This window comes from Mesoplodon densirostris, chromosome 7 (genome assembly GCF_025265405.1).
Source record: "Mesoplodon densirostris isolate mMesDen1 chromosome 7, mMesDen1 primary haplotype, whole genome shotgun sequence".
NCBI classification, from domain to species: Eukaryota; Metazoa; Chordata; class Mammalia; order Artiodactyla; family Ziphiidae; genus Mesoplodon; species Mesoplodon densirostris.
Window position 1 is genome coordinate 14,400,665 of NC_082667.1, and position 21,721 is coordinate 14,422,385.

The 21,721-nt window shown below is 46.5% G+C and overlaps 1 protein-coding gene across 1 annotated transcript in view; it reads left to right on the forward strand.

Annotated features, from left to right (window-relative positions):
• The window catches only part of LRP4 (LDL receptor related protein 4), a 52,757-nt gene that overhangs the window by 22,511 nt on the left and 8,525 nt on the right, over nucleotides 1-21,721 (forward strand). Inside the window, exons 16-34 of the mRNA XM_060103039.1 lie at nucleotides 94-216; nucleotides 2,135-2,343; nucleotides 2,517-2,598; nucleotides 3,380-3,485; nucleotides 4,251-4,452; nucleotides 5,914-6,103; nucleotides 6,188-6,319; nucleotides 7,252-7,392; nucleotides 7,758-7,844; nucleotides 7,952-8,123; nucleotides 8,759-8,921; nucleotides 9,044-9,269; nucleotides 9,626-9,929; nucleotides 11,312-11,530; nucleotides 11,692-11,826; nucleotides 12,963-13,071; nucleotides 18,088-18,232; nucleotides 18,507-18,620; nucleotides 19,457-19,592. Of these exons, the coding sequence (XP_059959022.1) occupies nucleotides 94-216; nucleotides 2,135-2,343; nucleotides 2,517-2,598; nucleotides 3,380-3,485; nucleotides 4,251-4,452; nucleotides 5,914-6,103; nucleotides 6,188-6,319; nucleotides 7,252-7,392; nucleotides 7,758-7,844; nucleotides 7,952-8,123; nucleotides 8,759-8,921; nucleotides 9,044-9,269; nucleotides 9,626-9,929; nucleotides 11,312-11,530; nucleotides 11,692-11,826; nucleotides 12,963-13,071; nucleotides 18,088-18,232; nucleotides 18,507-18,620; nucleotides 19,457-19,592 (2,995 nt within the window). The remainder of the gene's footprint in view (nucleotides 1-93; nucleotides 217-2,134; nucleotides 2,344-2,516; nucleotides 2,599-3,379; nucleotides 3,486-4,250; nucleotides 4,453-5,913; nucleotides 6,104-6,187; nucleotides 6,320-7,251; nucleotides 7,393-7,757; nucleotides 7,845-7,951; nucleotides 8,124-8,758; nucleotides 8,922-9,043; nucleotides 9,270-9,625; nucleotides 9,930-11,311; nucleotides 11,531-11,691; nucleotides 11,827-12,962; nucleotides 13,072-18,087; nucleotides 18,233-18,506; nucleotides 18,621-19,456; nucleotides 19,593-21,721) is intronic.

Below are 21,721 nucleotides of genomic sequence, written 5' to 3' on the forward strand. Positions count from 1 at the left end.
ATACCCTTGCTAAACCACTACTCACTAGCCTTGGGACCGCTTCTCCCAACCTTTGGTCTTACCTGACCTTCTTGCTCTGGGCTTTTTGAGCAGGGAAAAACCGCTGTGGGGACAACAACGGAGGCTGCACCCACCTGTGTCTGCCCAGTGGACAGAACTACACCTGTGCCTGCCCCACTGGCTTCCGCAAGATCAGCAGCCACGCCTGTGCCCAGAGTAAGTGGGTCTAGGGCACCTGCCTCAGTGGACATGCCTTGTGAGGGTGGGTGGAAGGAACAAGGGATAGGAGTTCAGGGATTGCCAGTTGTGGGGAGGAGCCGGGCTCCTCAGGTAGCCCCTGGAGAGGAAGGATGTAAGAGGCTGAGGGCTCCAATGTCAAAGCTGAGGGCTGGGCTTCCCTGGTGGCGCAGTGGTTGAGAGTCCGCCTGCCGATGCAGGGGACATGGGTTCGTGTCCCGGTCCGGGAAGATCCCACATGCCACGGAGCAGCTGGGCCCGTGAGCCATGGCCGCTGAGCCTGCGCGTCCGGAGCCTGTGCTCTGCAACGGGAGAGGCCACAACAGTGAGAGGCCTGAGTACTGCAAAAAAAAAAAAAAAAAAAAAAAAAGCTGAGGTCTGAGGGCCCAGCAGTAGTCCCTGAAGGCTCAGCGACACCACCCAGTCAAGTATGAACTCCTGCAGCCAGGCTTGTGTATCATTTCACCCAGGATGCTTTGTCTGTAGGCAGCAAGAGGGTTCCAGGCCCTTCTACAAAGCAGGGGAATGGTTTCCTAGCTCTTTACCTTTAGCCTCACCCTGTTACAGACTTTTTCTCAGCCCCGAAACCATAGAGTAAGATTAGGACCTCTGAAGGTGCTCTGCATACATAAGCCCTGGATAAATAAGTGCCTAGTGAGTGAAAGATAATGGGATTCCCAGGGGGCTCCCTGAACTGCTACTCTGGCTTCCTTTGAGCTCCTGAAGGTGTATTGCCTTGAGAGGGTGGCCTTGTCTAGGTCAGTGGTGCAGGTGCTTTTTCCTAAGAATAGTCCGGAGAAGAGTGATCCAGATGTATAGCACAACCAGCAAGGGGCTGGGGTAATTCCTCACACATCATAGCTCTTCTCATTAACTGCTGTATGCCCACTGATCCTTTTATCTCTGGTTAAAATCAATTTTCTCTGGTTATCTAGGTCTTTTCCAGAGAGTGAAATTAGGAAAACTATTCAGAGGAACAGGGGCAGTGGTCATTCAACACACTTTGATTGAGAACCTCATTTCCTTGCCTTCTTTTGTGCCCAGATTTTTCCCATGTTGTCTTAATGAGATGCAAGGAACTTCCCCTTAAAGGTTTCCCAGAACTTAAAAGAAGACAGCTGATAAATTTAGGCAGGAAGTGCCTTTCCAAGCAGAATTGTATACGGGGAAATATTCAGACAGACCAGAATAGGGGCAGGGGATGGAAAAGAGCCAGCTGGGAAGAAGCTCTATAGAGCTGTGGCCAGAGCTCCATCTCTGGAGTCAGACCTGAGTTCAAGTCCCTGCTTCGGTGCTTTGTAGCTGTGGGATCTTGGACCAGTTACTTGGCCCCTGTTAGCCTCAGGATTGCTTATCCAGAGAATGAGAATAAAAATGGCATGAACCACAAAGGGTTGTTATGAGGGTAAAGGAGACAAGGCAAGAAAAGCACCAAGCTCGGTGCCTGGCAAAGAGTACGTGCTCTGCAAATAGTCATTATTGGCTGAAGTCGTGAAGAGCAAGAAGAAGGGATCTAGATGACGGAGTGGAGCAGAAGTACTGAAGCGGACACGGAGGCAGAGAGGCAGGGTGGGGTTGACAGTGACCTAGCCAGTACACCAGAGGAGACTGAGCAAAGTAACAGGAGAGGCAAGCTGAGATGAAGCTGACAGACGCTTAAACAGGATGCACCTCTGGGCCCTGGTCGAGTCTACTTCCATTGGATCTTAAAGTTTGATTGTGCCAGCACGGGCTGCCCGATGCTCAAAGGGGGCCTGAGGTGTGAAGAGTAGGGGACAAAGGGCACCAGACCCCAGGAAGTGTGATTGAACCAGATGTCACACAGGTGAGCGTCTGTGTCTGTCACTGTTATTGGATTTAGAGCATTAAAAGAAGACCCCTTTCGGCCTTTGATCAGGTCTTGACAAGTTCCTGCTTTTTGCCCGAAGGATGGACATCCGTCGGATCAGCTTCGACACAGAGGACCTGTCCGACGATGTCATCCCACTGGCTGACGTGCGCAGTGCTGTGGCCCTTGACTGGGACTCCCGGGATGACCACGTGTACTGGACGGATGTCAGCACTGACACCATCAGCAGGGCCAAGTGGGATGGAACAGGACAGGAGGTAGGGCCCAGCATGGGCCCAGGCCCTCGGGGAGGGCAGAGATTGAGGGATGGAATTCACCCTCTCCTGGGTAAGGGCTTCCCCTACCTTTGCCAGCCTGTGAATTGGTGGAGTTTGGGCCCCGGAGCTGGGGTGTAAGTCCAGTTGGTGACACAGCTTTGCTTCCTGCCTAGGTGGTAGTGGATACTAGTTTGGAGAGCCCGGCAGGCCTGGCCATTGATTGGGTCACCAACAAGCTGTACTGGACAGATGCAGGTATGTAGAGGGCAACTATGGCCTGGCTCTCTGGGATCCTCTTATTTAAAACCCTGGCCTCGGGTACAAAGGGTCCAGTGCCCCTCCTAGACCATTTCTGTCTTGATCTGAAGTCCTTGGTAGGTCAGGAGTGGTTGGGCTGCTGCCGAGCTGAAGTTAGCAGCTCACATCTGAGGGTCTGGCATTTGCTATTCAAGTGGTGGCTACTTCTGCTGTGCAGCTGATGCTTGAGAATGCTTTGCATCATTTCAGATAAGGAACCTACGCCCTGTGGTTTTCCTTCCATCGCTGTCTTGGTAAAAGAGGCATTTTCTATTAGGCAGTTAAATGTGGAAGGTAAGGGGAATGCCTTCAACCAGAGCTATCAAAGTGTGGTTCCCAGCAGAATCAGCATCAGCATTACCTGGGAACTTGGTAGAAATGCAGATTCTTGGGCCCCACGTCAGACCTGCTGAATTGGAATCTTTGGGGGTTAGGTTCAGGAATCTGTACTTTCACAAGCTCTTCTGGTTTTTGTGCACACTAAAGTTTGAGAAGCATTGCCTTAAATTATAGGACAGAGTGGGTTGCTTGGGTTGAGGAAGCCTTACTCTTCCACGAAATGGAACTGATCACTTCCTTGAATTTCTTCTTGAAATTCAATTCACTAAATATCCATTGCGCATTTATCACAAAGTATTTCTCGAGCATCTACGGCATGCCATGCTCTGTGCTGGGCATGGGAGGTAAGAGGGTGAGTGACCAAGACTAGTTAATGTCTTTGCCCCTTACTTCTTGGTAGGGACAGACAGGATTGAAGTGGCCAACACGGATGGCAGCATGAGAACAGTACTCATCTGGGAAAACCTTGATCGTCCCCGGGACATCGTGGTGGAACCCATGGGCGGGTGAGCACCAGCCCCTTTGGAACAAGTTCCCCCCATCCCCAGATCTGAGTCCTAGAGGGGAGTCTGGAGGTTAGAGAGAGTGGCTAGATCTCACGGGCGCACCAAGGAAGCAAGAGCAGCTGTAGAAACCACAGAGCATCGTGACAACTCTGTCTCCTTCACGGACAAGGAAACCTTATACATTTAAATTTTTTTTTTCTTTTTCTGTTTTTTTGTTTGTTTGGTTGGTTGGCTTTTTGGTCTGCTTACCAAAGTAATCCTTTGTTTTTTTTAAAAAAAAAGTTTGTAGAAAGTGAAGATTCCCTATAATCTCACTCTCCAAAAATAACTGTGGTTAACAGTTTAGGGTATTTTTTCCAGATTTTCTTGTATGTGTACGCGTACATGTAGCGGTGGAGGTGATGGTTTTGGTTTGACAACAGTGGCATACTCTTCTGTAACGTGGGTTTTCACTTGGCTATATATCTTAGCTCTTTTTCCATTTGACTATATACATCTATTGTTTTCTTCTTGATGGTTATATAGAATTCTGTTAAGTTGATATACCATCATTATTTGACCCATCCAGTCAAGGAAACATTTAAGATCCTCGGGTACTTTTTGATAGGGATGTGAGATACAAGACCAGAACCCAGGATGGGGCTGGGAACTGAGGCAAGAGGCTGGGGTAGCTATAGCAAGCAGAAACCCTCAAACCCTAGGAACCCTGAATCCCCACTGGGTATTAACTGGAAGGCTTGTAAGACCTCCCTTGCCTGTGCCCAGGTACATGTATTGGACGGACTGGGGTGCAAGCCCCAAGATTGAACGAGCTGGCATGGATGCTTCAGGTCGTCAGGTCATCATCTCTTCTAATCTGACGTGGCCTAATGGATTAGCCATTGACTATGGGTCCCAGCGGCTATACTGGGCTGATGCCGGCATGAAGACGATTGAATTTGCCGGACTGGATGGCAGCAAAAGGAAGGTAAGGGTGGCACTAAGGCATCCTCCCACAGCCCTGACAGCCTCCAGGGCGGTGCTTCCTGGCTGGCAGCTAACAGGACCCAGGGAAGCCTAGGGGTGATCCAGCATGGTGCATTTGCTATTTCTCTGAAACTGCGGCTGTGCTCCAGAGCCCAGGGTCCCTGCTCCTTGATGAAGAAAGGGAACTAAGGATCATGTGGCTTGTGGGCTGGGGGTATAAGTGCTTTCCTAATAACCATCACCACTGATGCTAATTAATCACCAGCTGCATACTGGGCCCATGACCTCTCTCTCTCTGTTTTTATTGTTTATTTTGATATAATTTCAAACCTACAGGCAAGTTGTAAGAATAGTCAAAAGAACCAATAACTAATATTTTGCCACATTGTTTTTTTTGATAGCAACTTTGAAGATAGTTTTTTATTAATTTTTATTGGAGTATACGTGCTTTACAATATTGTGTTAGTTTCAGCTGTACAGCAAAGTGAACGTACTGTATAGCACAGGGAACTCTACTCAGTGCTTTGCCACATTGTTATATCATTCTCATTCTCTCTCTGTCCACACACACACACACAAATGCACACACGCACACACCACACAATTCTTCTGAACCATCTGAGATTAAATTGGAGACATCCTGCCGTTGAACCCAAAATAGTCCAGTGCATATTTCCTAAGAACAAGAACATTGTCTTGCATAATCACAGTATAATGATCAATATCAGGAAATTTATCATTGATACGATATTACTATCTAATCCACAGTCTATATTCAATTTCACCACCAATTGCCCCGATAATGTCCTTATAGCTTTTTTTTTTTTTTTTTTTTTTTTCTTTTTTAGTCTAGGATCCAATCCCAGATCACAGTTGTTTTTAGTAATCATGTCTCTTTAATCTGGAACATTTCCTCAGCCTGTCTTTGTCTTTCCTGATCTTGGTATCTTTAAAGAGTAAATGCCAGTTATTTTGTAGAATGTCCCTCAGTTTGTCTGATGTTTCCTTGTGATTAAGTTCAGATTATGCATTTGGGGCAGAAATACTACAGTAAGTAAAGTCGTGTCCTGAGTTTTCCATGTGTCTTATGAGTAGCCACTGATGTCAGCTTGTCCCATCATTGTGATACCAACTTTGGTTGTGCAGTTAAGGTGGTGTCCACTGTAAAGTTGCTCTTTCTCCTTTTGTAATTAATAAGTAATTTGTGTAGAGACACTTTGAGATTATGTAAATAATCCATGATCTTTTACAATCATCACGCAACCCTTGGAGCCAGGCACTGTCATGATCATATCACAGATTGGCTGACCAAGCCTCAGATTTTATAACCAGCTCTAGCTCAAGGTCACACAGCAGGTGGTACTGGCGGAGCTGCATCCTGCCTCCTCACCTGAGCCCTTGACCACTGCTCTGTACTGTCAGGACTTGCTGGGGCGTGACACAAGTGCTGGGTCCCTGGCAGGTACTGATTGGAAGCCAGCTGCCCCACCCATTTGGGCTGACCCTCTATGGAGAGCGCATCTATTGGACTGACTGGCAGACCAAGAGTATTCAGAGTGCCGACCGGCTGACGGGACTGGACCGGGAGACCCTGCAGGAGAACTTGGAAAACCTCATGGACATCCACGTCTTCCACCGCCGGCGACCCCCAGGTAAGCAGCCCTTGGCCCACACTTGCTTCTCCTCTGCTTCCCTCTGCAACGGTCCTTCCCATTGACCCACTCCTCTCCACCCAGTGTCCACACCATGCGCTACGGAGAATGGCGGCTGCAGCCACCTGTGTCTTCGGTCCCCAAATCCAAGTGCCTTCAGCTGTACCTGCCCCACGGGCATCAACCTGATGCCTGATGGCAAGACCTGTTCACCAGGTAGGTCTAAGCATCACAGACCTAGATAGAGCCTCTCTGGGAGGAGCAGTGGCTCTCTTTCTTCCCTGAAAGTGGACTCTGGTGTGGTCTGAGAAACCTAAGCTTCTAGAGGCTTAGGGGCGAGACAAAGCTTTTAGAAAAAAGAAGAGGTCCAGAGGAGCAGGTAGACAGGATTAGAAGCAGGATCCAACTAGGTCTCATGGTGTCTTCATGCATATTAGAAAAAGATGCTCCTTCCTCAGACACGTTACTTTTATCTGTTGGGAAATTGTCATAATATACTGGTTCTGTTAGAACAAGTCAGTTTTGTTCCTTCTGCCCAAAATTGGTATAGTAAATACTAGAACATATGATATCTACAATTTGATGGTACCTCCTTTGGAAATGGCACTTTTGTGAGTACACACAACCAGCACAACCTTCGTATAACCTTAACTGAAAGGTCTCAGAAGCAGGACCTGGCTGCCCAGATGTTGGATGTTGAGGTTTCTCCCTAGGGGCTGCTGCATGGTAGGCTGCATTTGAACCCTAACTTCCTGGGGAATTAGAGCAAGAAAGGAGCTCTGAATTGTGCTTCTCAGGTTGTGGGTAAAGCCCTCCTTCACCTAACATGAAGTTTCTTAAACTTCATGGTAAAAGGTCTTTCAAAGAGATTCATTTTCATGATATTAATAAAGAGTTATGACTATGTATCAGACCCAATGCTAAGGGTTTTCTGTACGTGATCTCTTTTATTCCTACAGCCACCCTGTTATTGTCCCCATTTTACAGATGATGAAAGTGAGCCTTAAACAATTTAAGTAATGTGCCCAGGATCACAAAACTAAAAACTACTGGAGACAGGGCATGAACTTCAGTTTGCCTTACTCCAGATCTTCTTAATGGCTGTGCTAGGATGACTGTCCTCTTTCCTTCTCTCCCCACCTGGGCAGGCATGAACAGTTTCCTCATCTTCGCCAGGAGGATAGACATACGCATGGTCTCCTTGGACATCCCTTATTTTGCCGATGTGGTGGTACCAATCAACATTACCATGAAGAACACCATTGCCATTGGAGTGGATCCCCAGGAAGGTCTGTGTGGCCCTCCCTTCTCTCCTGGCCCACTGTCCCTGCCTTATAGCAACTGCTGCCCTTGCTTTCCCACCACCTTTGCCTCCTGGTAAGAGCCTGGGGGCTCCCCGTTCCCTCTGGCACGACCCCTGCCCCACCTCTATAGCACTTTCTCTTTGGTTATGAGGGCATGGGGTTTGGGGGCCTTCCTCTTCATCTCTGCCAAGAGCTATCCTGCTATGATATTTCTATATTTCCCTTGATATCCTCTGCTCAGGGGTGTAGGGCTCTCTGACATGCCCTGGTGTCTCAGGGCATGTTAGCTGTGTGTGTCCCTTTGGGGGGCGGGGTGAAAGTCCAGGCTGAGCCAAGGCTTCCCTTTCCAGGAAAAGTGTACTGGTCAGACAGCACGCTGCACAGGATCAGCCGTGCCAATCTGGATGGCTCACAGCATGAGGACATCATCACCACAGGTGGGCCTTGCTCCCAGCCCGGGGACCACCTGTCTGGCTACAGAGCTGGGGGAGATATCCCATCTGTTTTAAGGCAGGAGCCAGTGTGCTGTCTTGACTTCCTGCAGGGCTGCAGACCACAGATGGGCTCGCAGTGGATGCCATTGGCCGGAAAGTGTACTGGACAGACACGGGAACCAACCGGATTGAAGTGGGCAACCTGGACGGGTCCATGCGGAAGGTGTTGGTGTGGCAGAACCTTGACAGCCCCCGTGCCATTGTACTGTACCACGAGATGGGGTGAGAGCACTTCTGTGTCTCCAGGCTGCGGGATGGGCTGGCTCAGCTGGCGCGAAGGATGGGGTGAAGGGGGGCAGTGGAGAGCAAGCATGCTTCAAAGGAGCACTGAGACTGACCTCTCTGGGGCGCTTCCACTTCCTTGTGACTTCTTTCAGGGTGGCAGTATAGTGTAGAGTTTAAAAGCATGAACCTCAGAATCAGAAATCCAGGATTCAAATTTCTTCACCATTTATTAGCTGAGTCTGTCACTTTGGGTCCAATATTTAACCTCCCTGGTCCTCAGCTTCCTTGCCTTTAAAACGGAGCCGATAATGAAAATGCATGCCTGTGGACCTTGTGAGGATTAAGTGGGATAATGCATGGAAAGTACTTTTTTTAAATTGTAAAAAACGTAACACTAAATTTACCATCTTAACCATTTTTAAGTGTACAGTTCAGTAGCGTTAAGTACATTCACGTTATTGTGAAACAGATCTCCAGAACTTTTTCATCTTGCAAATCTGAAATTCTGTGTTCATTAAGCAGCAACTCCCTTTCGTGCATTTAAATACTTTTCACAGTGTTTGGCATATTGTTAAGTACTCACAGTATACAGGAACTGTGGAAATAACCAGCTAGTATTGTTTCTTGCCCAGGTTCATGTACTGGACAGACTGGGGGGAGAATGCCAAGTTAGAGCGGTCTGGAATGGATGGCTCAGACCGTACCGTGCTCATCAGCAACAACCTAGGGTGGCCCAATGGACTGACTGTGGACAAGGCCAGCTCCCAACTGCTCTGGGCTGATGCCCACACGGAGGTGAGGGTCCTGCTCCTGCCGCTTGGCAGAAGCCTGGGGATATGGGAGGGGCCTATCTGGGATTTCCGCTGAGGGCTCCCAGTCTTCTGATAGCCACCCCTCACCCTCTCCTTCCTCTACAGCGAATCGAGGCTGCTGATCTGAATGGTGCCAGTCGGCACACACTGGTGTCACCTGTGCAGCACCCATATGGCCTCACCCTGCTCGACTCCTATATCTACTGGACTGACTGGCAGACCCGTAGCATCCACCGTGCCGACAAGGGTACTGGCAGCAATGTCATCCTGGTGAGGTCCAACCTGCCAGGCCTCATGGACATCCAGGCTGTGGACAGGGCACAGCTACTGGGTGAGAAGACCCCTAGGGCTGTAAGCCAGAGCCTCTGACTTTCTGGGGGTATCGCAACATCAGAGATATATCCAGAGCACAGAGATGCCTTTACAACCAGAGAGACAGGGACCTGCCTGAGTCCCCTTGCAGGATCAGGCTGTGTTCCCTCTGGGTATGGCTGGTACTGCAGCAGCACGGTGCTGTCACCTTCAAAGGACTCCTGGAGACACCCCTGCTCCTTCTGCCTCTTCCCTGCCAGGCACCGAATCCTGTTATGTAGAATAGCAGACAATCAGGCACAAAAAACTAGGGCCCTTATAAGATTCAGACCGTATTACAGACTGGGTGTCAAAACTCGTGCTTCTCTTTCTCAGGTTTTAACAAGTGCAGCTCGAGAAATGGTGGCTGCTCTCACCTCTGCCTGCCTCGGCCCTCTGGCTTTTCCTGTGCCTGCCCCACTGGCATCCAGCTGAAGGGAGATGGGAAGACCTGTGACCCCTCTCCTGAGACCTACCTGCTCTTCTCCAGCCGCGGCTCCATCCGGCGTATCTCACTGGACACCAGCGACCACACAGATGTGCACGTGCCCGTTCCTGAGCTCAACAATGTCATCTCCCTGGATTATGACAGTGTGGATGGAAAGGTCTATTACACAGATGTGTTCCTGGATGTTATCAGGTATGAGTGTCCCCGAAACCTCTAGAGGACACAGACCTGCTTCTGACCTCTGATGGGTGAGGTTATGGTCTGTGTTGACCTCTAAATGGACTAAGTGATTCCACAACTTGGATAGTGAGTTCTGACCCTGAACTGTATGCTTTATAGTGTTATCACTTACAGCAGTTTCAAACTTTTGTTTTCTTTTGTTTATTGAAAGATTATGAAGTGTTTCAAGATTTTTTTTTTTTTCTGGTCACGCCGCTCAGCTTGTGGGATTTCCTAACCAGGGATTGTGTCCCCTGTGGTGGAAGTGCGGAGTTCTACCCACTGGACCGCCAGGGAGTTTATCTATTTAAAGATTACTAGAGACTTCCCCGGTGGTCCAGTGGCTAAGACTCCATACTCCCAGTGCAGGGGGCCCAGGTTCGATCTCTGGTCAGAGAACTAGATCCCACACACATGCCGCAACTAAGAGTTCGCATGTCGCAACTAAAAAAGATCCTGCATGCCACAACTAAGACCCGGCGCAGCCAAATAAATAAATAAATATTAAACAAAAAAAGATTAATAGAAGCCCAGTATGTAAAACAAACAGATAAAGTCAGGCTGGGGACCTGGAGCTTTCTACCTCTACCATTGGGCTCTGCAGGAGCTCCAGTGATCCTCTAAGACTCATTGATCAGTTGGCCATGTAGCCAAACCAAGTATCTGTATTATAATGCAGGAACGCTGGCCAAATGCCAAGGCTTATGGTTATTTACAAGGTGGTGTTGGGTTTTGTTTTTTAATATTTTTTGTTTTATTTGTTATTATTCCAATTTTTTACCCCGACATAGCTGAGGAATGTGGTACCCTGTCACCAGTTAGAGGGTTTTACCATGGCAGAGATTCTCACGTGGAAGAACAGGAGCATTCCCTTTTGTTCTCCTTGACGGGTGTATTAGAATCTGGGAGCTGGTGGGCATATGTAGTTAAGAAAAGTCCCCCGTGTATTTGTGACATGCCCCCCATCCTGAGGTTGAATTCCCTGGTGTAAGACTGCTATAAAAATGCACGGTAGATGTTGGAAAAATCTGCCCTTTCTCATAATCACTATCTAGCAATCCTCGTCTCCTCCTTAAGGTGTATGGGGTTTATTAACCTGTCTTTTGGCAAGACATGGGCCCAAATGCCCCCTACTTACAGCAGGAAACACTCTGTCCTCCCAATAATTTATTCAATTTGGCAGATATTTTGAATACCTACTGTGCTAGACGCTGAGGAATGTACTTATAAATACTTGGTCCCTGCCCCTACGGATCTTACAGTGTAGCGGGAATCCAATTATGGGAACATGGATGAAAGGGGTATCAGCCTATTGCTGATATGGTCAGTCATCCAACCCTGGGCTGTTTCCCAAGGCGAGCAGATCTGAATGGCAGCAACATGGAGACGGTGATCGGGCGTGGGCTGAAGACCACCGATGGGCTGGCAGTGGACTGGGTGGCCAGGAATCTGTACTGGACAGATACAGGCCGAAATACCATTGAAGCATCGAGGCTAGATGGTTCCTGCCGCAAAGTGCTGATTAACAACAGCCTGGATGAACCTCGGGCCATTGCCGTTTTCCCCAGGAAGGGGTAAGTTTTTGGCCAGCAGAAAAGAGACCCAGGGAAGAAGGGCCTGGTGAAGAGGCTCTTGAAAGATGCCTATATATTAATGCTATCTGGGTGTCCCTGTATTCTCTCGACCTCTGGGTGCCACCTTCCCATGCCTTGCTGATGGCACTGTTGTGTCCCAGGTACCTCTTCTGGACAGACTGGGGCCACATTGCCAAGATTGAACGGGCAAACCTGGATGGCTCTGAGCGGAAGGTCCTCATCAACACAGACCTGGGTTGGCCCAATGGCCTTACCCTGGACTATGATACCCGCAGGTGGGAATCCTGTCCCAGACAGCCTCCTGGAAAACAGGTGGGCAGAGGAGGGGATGGTTGAGATTGAAGTAGTGAAAACAAACATGTAGAAAGCTCCTTGGTAGGTAGGGAAAAGGAAGCAGTGAGAAGTATGAGGGAACAAATTCTTGGAGCAGGTGTTGCTGAATCCAGCACTCGACCCTCAGGCGGGGATTATCTGGTTTACATGTTTTTCATTTGAATGCTTTAGCAGAGCATGTCCTCTGGCTGGACCACAGATCCCACTACCCCCCATCCAGTTAACGGCTGATTCTTTGCATTTGTTGCTCTCCTGATCCCATCAGATATTGGAATTTGCAATTCCTGATCTAGATTAAAAATACTGGAGGGGGACTTCTCTGGTGGCACAGTGGTTAGGAGTCCACCTGCCAACGCAGGGGACACGGGTTCGAGCCCTGGTCTGGGAAGATCCCGCATGCCGCAGAGCAGCTGGGCCCGTGCGCCACAACTGCTGAGCCTGTGCTCTAGAGCCCGCGAGCCATACCTACTGAGGCTTGCGCGCCTAGAGCTCATGCACTGCAACGAAGAGTAGCTCCTGCTCGCCACAACTGAGGAGAGTCCGTACACGGCAACGAAGAACCAACGCAGCCAAAAAAAAAAAATACTGGAGGGCAGGAGAAGACGGAGGAAGGGGCTCCAAAGCAGTCAGTTCTCCTTTCTGCTCTCAGAAGAAGGGAGGGGAATCAGAGTCACCTGGAGAGTTGGACTGGAGGAGAGGAATGCCCTCTTCCATTAACTTCACTGAGCTCTTTGTAGACTGAGTCTCTTCTTGAAGGGTGTTCATAAGAATTTGGGCTTAGATTCTTGGGTAGGAGTCAAAGGGTGATCAAGTCGTTGAAGATGAGACTGGGGGCTGGCTCCTCCGAGGTCACTAGATTTCTACCCTCCCCAGAACAGCCCTGGCCTACCCACTTAAGAGTCACCAGCCAAGTTCTGCTCTTCAGCTTGGGGATTCCCAGTGACCTCGCATCAAGTCAACTTGACTGCTCACAGCACCTGCCAGTTCAGCTCAGGAGGGGACAGCTAGCTCCCTGAGGGCAGGGCTGGGCTCCCTGGCAAGTGTTTTCAGCAGCCGCCTTTTTTCCTTTCCTTTACAGGATCTACTGGGTGGATGCCCATCTGGACCGGATTGAGAGCGCCGACCTCAGTGGGAAGCTCCGGCAGGTCTTGGTCAGCCACGTGTCGCACCCCTTTGCTCTCACTCAGGTACTGGCTCAGGAGAGAGGTAACAAAACCTCCTTGACAGGGGTGTTTCCTCGGGGTTCTGCATCAGCAGCCTCAGCCCCAGGTGCTACTGAACAGGTTGGCTATGGAAGCTCATTTTAGGGGTGATTCTTGTACACTGAAGCCTTGCCACTATGTGCCCTGCTGCTTCTGCTGTCCCATGTTCTAACATTCGAAGGAGTGGCTCTCAAACAGCTGTACGGAGTCAACTGTGGAACTTGTTAAAATGCATATTCCCAGGCACTGGATATAAAGAATCTGCCTCCTGAGGGTTGGGCAAGAAATATTCATCTTAACAAGTTCCCCAGTTGATCCCAGTGCTGTGGTCCCAGCATGCAAACTCAGGCAGCTTACTTTAGTGGGCAGAGGTGTGGAGTGGCTGAGAGCCAGAGTGTTGAGGCAGGTAGCTGGTTGGTAAGTGTTTATTGAGTGAGTACCTCCCATGAGCCAGCTCGGGGGGTTCATGTTCTGCCTGGGTCATGAAGTAACTATGCAACTGTGACAAGATACTGAACTTCTCTAAGTTTCACTTACTTATGAAATAAATGAGTTTAATAATAGTATCCTCCTGAAATATACAAAAAGCATTAGCAGAGTATCTGGCACTCAGTGTGTGTTATTTCTAATCATTTTATTTAGTATTAGCTGTCATTATTTTAGAGTTCTAACCCTGTATAATAATTCAAGAAAGGAAAAAAGGTATACCAAGCTTGGGGCCAAAACAGGGATTCTCAATCATATAAAAATCTTTGTCCCTCGGGAGGAACACTCCCAAACTCATTCTACAAGGCCACCATCACCCTGATACCAAAACCAGACAAAGATGTCACAAAAAAAGAAAACTACAGGCCAGTATCTCTGATGAACATAGATGCAAAAATCCTCAACAAAATACTAGCAAACAGAATCCAACAGCACATGAAAAGGATCATACACCATGATCTAGTGGGGTTTATCCCAGGAATGCAAGGATTCTTCAATATACACAAATCAATCAATGTGATACAGCTATTAACAAACTGAAGGATAAAAAACATATGATAATCTCAATGGATGCAGAAAAAGCTTTTGACAAAATTCAACACCCATTTATGATAAAACTCTCCAGAAAGTAGGCATAGAGGGAACCTACCTCAACACAATAAAGGCCATATATGACAAACCCACAGCCAACATCATTCTCAATGGTGAAAAGCTGAAACCATTTCCTCTAAGATCAGGAACAAGACAAGGTTACCCACTCTCACCACTATTATTCAACATAGTTTTGGAAGTTTTAGCCACAGCAGTCAGAGAAGAAAAAGAAATAAAAGGAATCCAAATTGGAAAAGAAGAAGTAAAACTGCCACTGTTTGCAGATGACATGATAATATACTTAGAGAATCCTAAAGATGCTACCAGAAAACTACTAGAGCTAATCAATGAACTTGGTAGAGTAGCAGGATACAAAATTAATGCACAGAAATCTCTTGCATTCCTATACACTAATGATGAAAAATCTGAAAGAGAAATTAAGTAAACACTCCCCTTTACCACTGCAACAAAAAAAATAAAATACCAAGGAATAAACCTACCTAAGGAGACAAAAGACCTGTATGCAGAAAACTATAAGACACTGATGAAAGAACTTAAAGATGATACAAACAGATGTAGATATACCATGTTCTTGGATTGGAAGAATCAACATTGTGAAAATGACTCTACTACCCAAAGCAATCTACAGATTCAGTGCAATCCCTATCAAACTACCAATGGCATTTTTCACAGAACTAAAACAAAAAATTTCACAATTGGTATGGAAACACAAAAGACCCTGAATAGCCAAAACAATCTTGAGAAAGAAAAATGGAGCTGGAGGAATCAGGCTCCTGGACTTCAGACTATACTACAAAGCTACAGTAATCAAGACAGTATGGTACTGGCACAAAAGCAGAAATATAGATCAATGGAACAGGATAGAAAGCCCAGGGATAAACCCACGCACATATGGTCACCTTATGTTTGATAAAGGAGGTAAGAGTGTACAATGGAGAAAAGACAGCCTCTTCAATAAGTGGTGCTGGGAAAACTGGACAGCTACATGTAAAATAATGAAATTAGAACATTTCCTGGACTTCCCTGGTGGCGCAGTGGTTAAGAACCCACCTGCCAACGCAGGGGACACGGGTTCGATCCCTGGTCCGGGAAGATCCCACATGCCGCAGAGCAGCTAAGCCCGTGTGCCACAACTACTGAGCCTGTGCTCCACAGCCTGCGAGCCACAACTACTGAGCCCACGTGCCACAACTACTGAAGCCCGCACACCTAGAGCCTGTGCTCTGCAACAAGAGAAGCCACCGCAATGAGAAGCCCGTTCACCGCAACGAAGAGTAGCCCCCGCTCAACACAACTAGAGAAAGCCCATGCACAGCAACAAAGACCCAGTGCAGCCAAAAATCAATCAATCAATCAATCAATTAATTAATTAATAAAAAAGAACACTTCATAACACCATACACAAAAATAAATTCAAAATGGATTAAAGACCTAAATGTAAGGCCAGACACTATAAAACTCTTAGAGGAAAACATAGGCAGAACACTCTGACTTAAATCACAGCAAGATCCTTTTTGACCCACCTCCTAGAGTAAAAACAAAAATAAACAAATGGGACCTAATGTAACTTAAAAGCTTTTGCACAGCAAAGGAAACCATAAACAAGACGAAAAGACAACACTCAGAATGGGAGAAAATATTTGCAAACAAAACAACTTACAAAGGATTAATCTCCAAAATATACAAGCAGCTCGTGTAGCTCAATATCAAAAAAACAAACAACCCAATCCAAAAATGGGCAGAAGACCTAAATAGACATTTCTCTAAAGAAGATATACAGATTGCCAACAAACACATGAAAAGATGCTCAACATCACTAATCATTAGAGAAATTCAATTCAAAACTACAATGAGGTATCACCTCACGCCGGTCAGAATGGCCATCATCAAAAAATCCACAAACAATAAATGCCGGAGAGGGTGTGGAGAAAAGGGAACCCTCTTGCACTGTTGGTGGGAATGTAAATTGATACAGCAACCATGGAGAACAGTATGGAAGTTCCTTAAAAAACTAAAAATAGAACTACCATATGACCCAGCAATCCCACTACTGGGCATATACCCTGAGAAAACCATAATTCAAAAAGAGTCATGTATCACAATGTTCATTGCGGCACTATTTACAATAGCCAGGACATGGAAGCAACCTAAGTGTCCATCGACAGATGAATGGATAAAGAAGATGTGGTAAATACATATGATGGAATATTACTCAGCCATAACAAGAAACGAAATTGAGTTATTTGTAGTGAGGTGGATGGACCTAGGGTCTGTCATACAGAGTGAATTAAGTCAGAAAGAGAAAAACAAATACCGTATGCTAACACATATATATGGAATCTAAAAAAAAAAATGGTTTTGATGAACCTAGGGGCAGGACAGGAATAAAGACGCATACATAGAGAATGGACTTGAGGACACAGGGAGCGGGAAGGGTAAGCTGGGAGGAAGTAAGAGAGTAGCACTGACATATATACACTACCAAATGTAAAATAGAGAGCTAGTGGGAAGCAGCTGCATGGCACAGGGAGATCAGCTCAGTGCTTTGCAACCACCTAGAGGGGTGGGACAAGGAGGGTGGGAGGGAAATGCAAGAGGGAGGGGATATGTATGGGGATATACATATGCATATAGCTGATTCACTTTGTTATACAGCAGAAACTAACAACACTGTAAAGCAATTATACTCCAATAAAGATGTTAAAAAAAAAAAATCTTTGTCCCTCGGGCTTCCCCGGTGGCGCAGTGGTTAAGAATCTGCCTGCCAATGCAGGGGACACAGGTTCGAGCCCTGCTCCAGGAAGATCCCACATGCCACGGAGCACCTAAGCCGGTCCACCACAACGACTGAGGCTGTGCTCTAGAGCCCACGAACCACAACAACTGAGCCCACGTGCCACAACTACTGAAGCCCACATGCCTAGAGCCCATGCTCCACAACAAGAGAATCCACCGCAGTGAGAAGCCCACATACCGCAATGAAGAGTAGCCCCTGCTCACCTCAGCTTGAGAAAGCCCACACGCAGCAACGAAGACCCAATGCAGCCAAAAAAAGAGGAATAAACAAAATGAATAAATTAAAAAAAAACAACAACTAAAAAAAAAATCTTTGTCCCTTTTTGACAAACATCCACTCTATCTATATTCTACATTATATCCTACCGGCCAATAAGATTTTGTCTGGCTTTACTTAATGATAGGCTTTCCCCCCCTGTACTCCAAATGTAAAACTACAGGATTATATTGAATTTAGTTTTTCAGTCTACAAGTTTCCCCTGAGGTTTCTGATGTATACTGCAGGGATGGGAGGGGAACCACCTACATCGCCCTTCCCCACCCCTGGTAGAGAATCTCAGGATCACTACATTAGAGGGCAGCTGCCTGCAGAAGTAACCAGAGGACTTGGGCCAGGGCTCTGAGTGATGGGCCCAGAAGAACAGGGACCTAGAAGGACTGCCCCCTCACTGCCCCCCCCCCCCCTGCAACTTACCCGCAAACTCCTGTTTGCTAGGTACAGGAATTTATTTATTCACTGAGCCACTGGGTCATCTGACTGAGGACTAAGTATTAGTGCTGGAAATTGAGAGATGAATGAACCACATTCTTGTTCTTGAAGAACTTAATCTGGCAGGACAGATAGACATGTAAACAAATGACCATAGAGTGTCGAAACTCACCTGTGGAAGTGAGGACAAGCTCAGAGCAGCATGGAGAAAATGGTGAATTCTCTATGGATTGGGGGAGATTTCCTGGATAATGTCTATCTGGGGATGCACAGGAGTTGACATGGATAAGGGAAAAAGAGGGCATTTGGACAGAGCGAACACACGGGCTGAGGCACGGAAGCTGTACCAGGGTCTGCCTATTAATAGTTACTCTTTTTGGGGTTTCCCTATTGAGTAGCAGGACAGGTGGATCTACTGGACAGACTGGCAGACCAAGTCAATCCAGCGTGTTGACAAGTACTCAGGCCGGAACAAGGAGACGGTGTTGGCGAATGTGGAGGGACTCATGGATATCATCGTGGTTTCCCCTCAGCGGCAGACAGGTGGACTCCAGGGTCCTGAGCCTGCTTCCTTATCATTGGTGGGGTTGGTTGGTCACCCTGAGGACTGTTAATAACCAAGACAGTTAGAGCCACAGGAGAGCCTTTTGGTTCACATCTTAAGTTCTTAGACCTTTCAGCCCCCTGTTGTTATACCCCTCCTGCCCCACGGTCCCTGGGAGTAAGGTAGCCCCAAATCTCCTCCTTTTTGAGAAGTGTCAAATTAGGAGACTTGATTCTGCTCCAGGCCAGACGTTCACATCTGCTTTGCCCCCAGGGACCAATGCCTGTGGTGTGAACAACGGCGGCTGCACCCACCTCTGCTTTGCCAGAGCCTCAGACTTTGTATGTGCCTGTCCTGACGAGCCTGATGGCCGGCCCTGCTCCCTTGGTGAGTTGGACTAATTGGCCTCCTGGAACAGCAGAGCCCTTGGAAGGGCAGGGGATCAGCAGCCTCAGCTTTGTTCTTCTGGGTGAGATTTCCCCTCAGGGGTTCTTACAGCAGAGTGACTGGGAGCAATGAGTTTGAGCTTTGGAATGGTACAGACCCAGGTTTGTCTGGCTTCTGGCATTTACTAGGATGGAAATCAGGTCTCCTGATTCCCTGATCCCTACTGTGACCTGTGCATTATTCTCTCTTCCTGCCCTTTGTGGGCCAGCTAGCCCATCTGGAGCTATTAATATTGGAAACTGGGACTTCCCTGGTGGCGCAGTGGTTAAGAATACACCTGCCAACGCAGGGGACATGGGTTTGAGCCCTGGTCCGGGAAGATCCCACATGCCATGGAGCACCTAAGCCCGTGCGCCACAACTACTGAGCCTGCGCTCTAGAGCCCGTGAGGCACAACTACTGAGCCCATGTGCCACAACTACTGAAGCCTGCGTGCCTAGAGCCTGTGTTCTGCAACAAGAGAAGCCACTGCAATGAGAAGCTCGCGCACCGCAATGAAGAGTAGCCCCCGCTCGCCACAACTAGAGAAAGCCTGTGCGCAGCAACAAAGACTCAACGCAGCCAAATAAATAAATAAAATAAATAAATTTATTTGAAAAAATATATTGGAAACCAAATCCTTTTTACGTACAGTATTAAGAAGGACATCTAATGGGGGTGCCTAGGATCAGGGCAGCTAAAAGATTGCTTTAACAAGTTCTCCACATGCTACTCTTGGACCATATGTAGATATTTGTGGCTCCAGTGATCCACTCCAGTCCTTGTTTTCTCTCCAGTACCTGGCCTGGTGCCCCCAGATCCCAGGGCTACCAGCGTAAGTGAAAAGAGCCCCGTGCTACCTAACACGCTACCGACCACCTTGCGTTCTTCTACCAGCTGGACCCGCACATCTCTGGAGGAGGTGGAAGGGAGGTAAGTGGGTCAGTATGGAATTGAGGGCTCTTTGATTCAAATCGCCATCCCCTGCCAGCAGAAGACCATAGGCCCAGCTTGATGATTCTGGCAGATGGGAGGTAGATCACATCATTAGCCACCTGTCCCTGCTGCTCGGGACTGGAGATGATATTTAGACTTGCAGGTTGTTGCAAGCGATTCTTTTTTTTTTAGCTCTGAAGGCAAGAAGCTTTAAGAGGAGCTTTAGAGAGAAATCACTCAGGAGGAGTTTCTGCCTGGCATTCCTCCTTCTTCCTTTCTTTCAGTGACGTTTGCTCTCACAGAACAAGTTTAGCACGTGGTCTTGTCCTACAGTTTACTTAGAAGCCACCAAGTCATAGTGGTCTCTGGGCTGTGGCTTTTTAACTTGGGACATCCCCAGGGATGTGATGGCCTTAGTTTATAATGACCTGTAACACTCAAACACACATGCATGTACACTCAAACACACATGCATGTATGTGCATGTGTACACACACACACACACCATTATTAAATAAGCAAGCATAACCACGAACAGCTCTCAAATTAAGTGTAAAACATTATATTTCATTAGACTGAAGGTGCTGTCAATTTAAAATGCATCCTGATTTGAGAGATTAAACTGAAAAAATGACCAACAGCAACTGTGAGATGCCATTAATTGTAAGACACAGTCCTATCTCAGAGATATTAGAATATAGAAAAAATGCACATCTTAAAATTGATGAAATATCATGTTATATTCAATTTAGAGAAAGCCTTATAAAATGTTTTTTATTTACACTTTGCAAAAAAATCATCTGGAAATACAGATAGGAGTAAAAAATAAGTTCTCATATGTAATTACCTTTAGTGTTTTTTTCTGATTTGATATATGTGTATATTGTGAAATGATTACCACAGTAAGTCTAGTTAACATCCATCACCACACATATATACTTTTTTTTTTCTTATAATGAAAACTTTTAAAATCTACTCTCTTAGCAACTTTCAGACATACAATATTGTTAACTATAGTCACTATGATGTACATTACATCCCCAGGACTTACTTATCTTATAACTGGAAGTTTGAGCCTTTTGACCATCTTCACTCATTTTGTCCACCCCCAACCTCTGGCAACTGCCAATCTGTATGGTATCAATTTATCTATGAGTTGGTTTTTTTTTTTTTTTTAGATTCCACATATAAGTGATATCATATAGTATTTGTCTTTCTCTGTCTGACTTATTTTACTTAGCAGAATGTCCTTCTTTTTCATGGCTGAATAATGTTCCACTGTATACCTATACCACATTTTCTTTATCCATTTATCCATTGATGGTCACTTAGGTGGTTTCCATGTCTTGGCTCTTGTAAATAATTCTGCATTGAACATGGGGGTGCAGATATCTTTTTAAGACAGTGATTTCATTTCCTACTCTTACTATACTGATGTCTATCTTCCCAGGCCTTTTTCTATTAGAACACTTTTCATTGTAATATTATTTTTAATATCAACGGTAGCTTAAAAGATAATTAACACGTGATTTCAATTCTGAAGGCAGAAACATAGTAATAATTCCAAATAAGACCACTAGACTCACATCCCTAAAATTATAAGATTTGTACATGATCAAACTTATTCTATATGCCCCATTTTCTCTTGTTAGAAGAGTTTATATAGAAAAGCAAACAGATATAAACATGTACCTTTGTCACTAAATTTTAAGCACTAACAATCATTATTAATCTGATTTTATTCAGGTTTATTTAGAAAACTTTTGAACCCTACTCAGGTATTTTCTTCCTATCAGAGTTGTATTTGAAGACTCAGTACATCTTGGTTTCAGATGCTCCTGCAGGTAGCTTTTCTCTAGCCTTTTAAGACATGTCTTTAATCGCCAGCTCATAACATGCCACAAAGGAGTTACCGTCTCAGCATTTCAAGTTAGTTATCCAAGCCCTCCCTCTGGATGTCTTGCATATTCCCTTGTGAAAGAATGAAGGAAAGAAAAACAATATATTTTTTTAAGTCTCTCTAGACGTTGTGATAATCTTGATCCAATCCAAGGTTTGCTTGGCTGGTAGCTTAATAACGTCTGCTATTGATGTCCTTAGTATTCTTTCAGCTCACTCCCAAACCT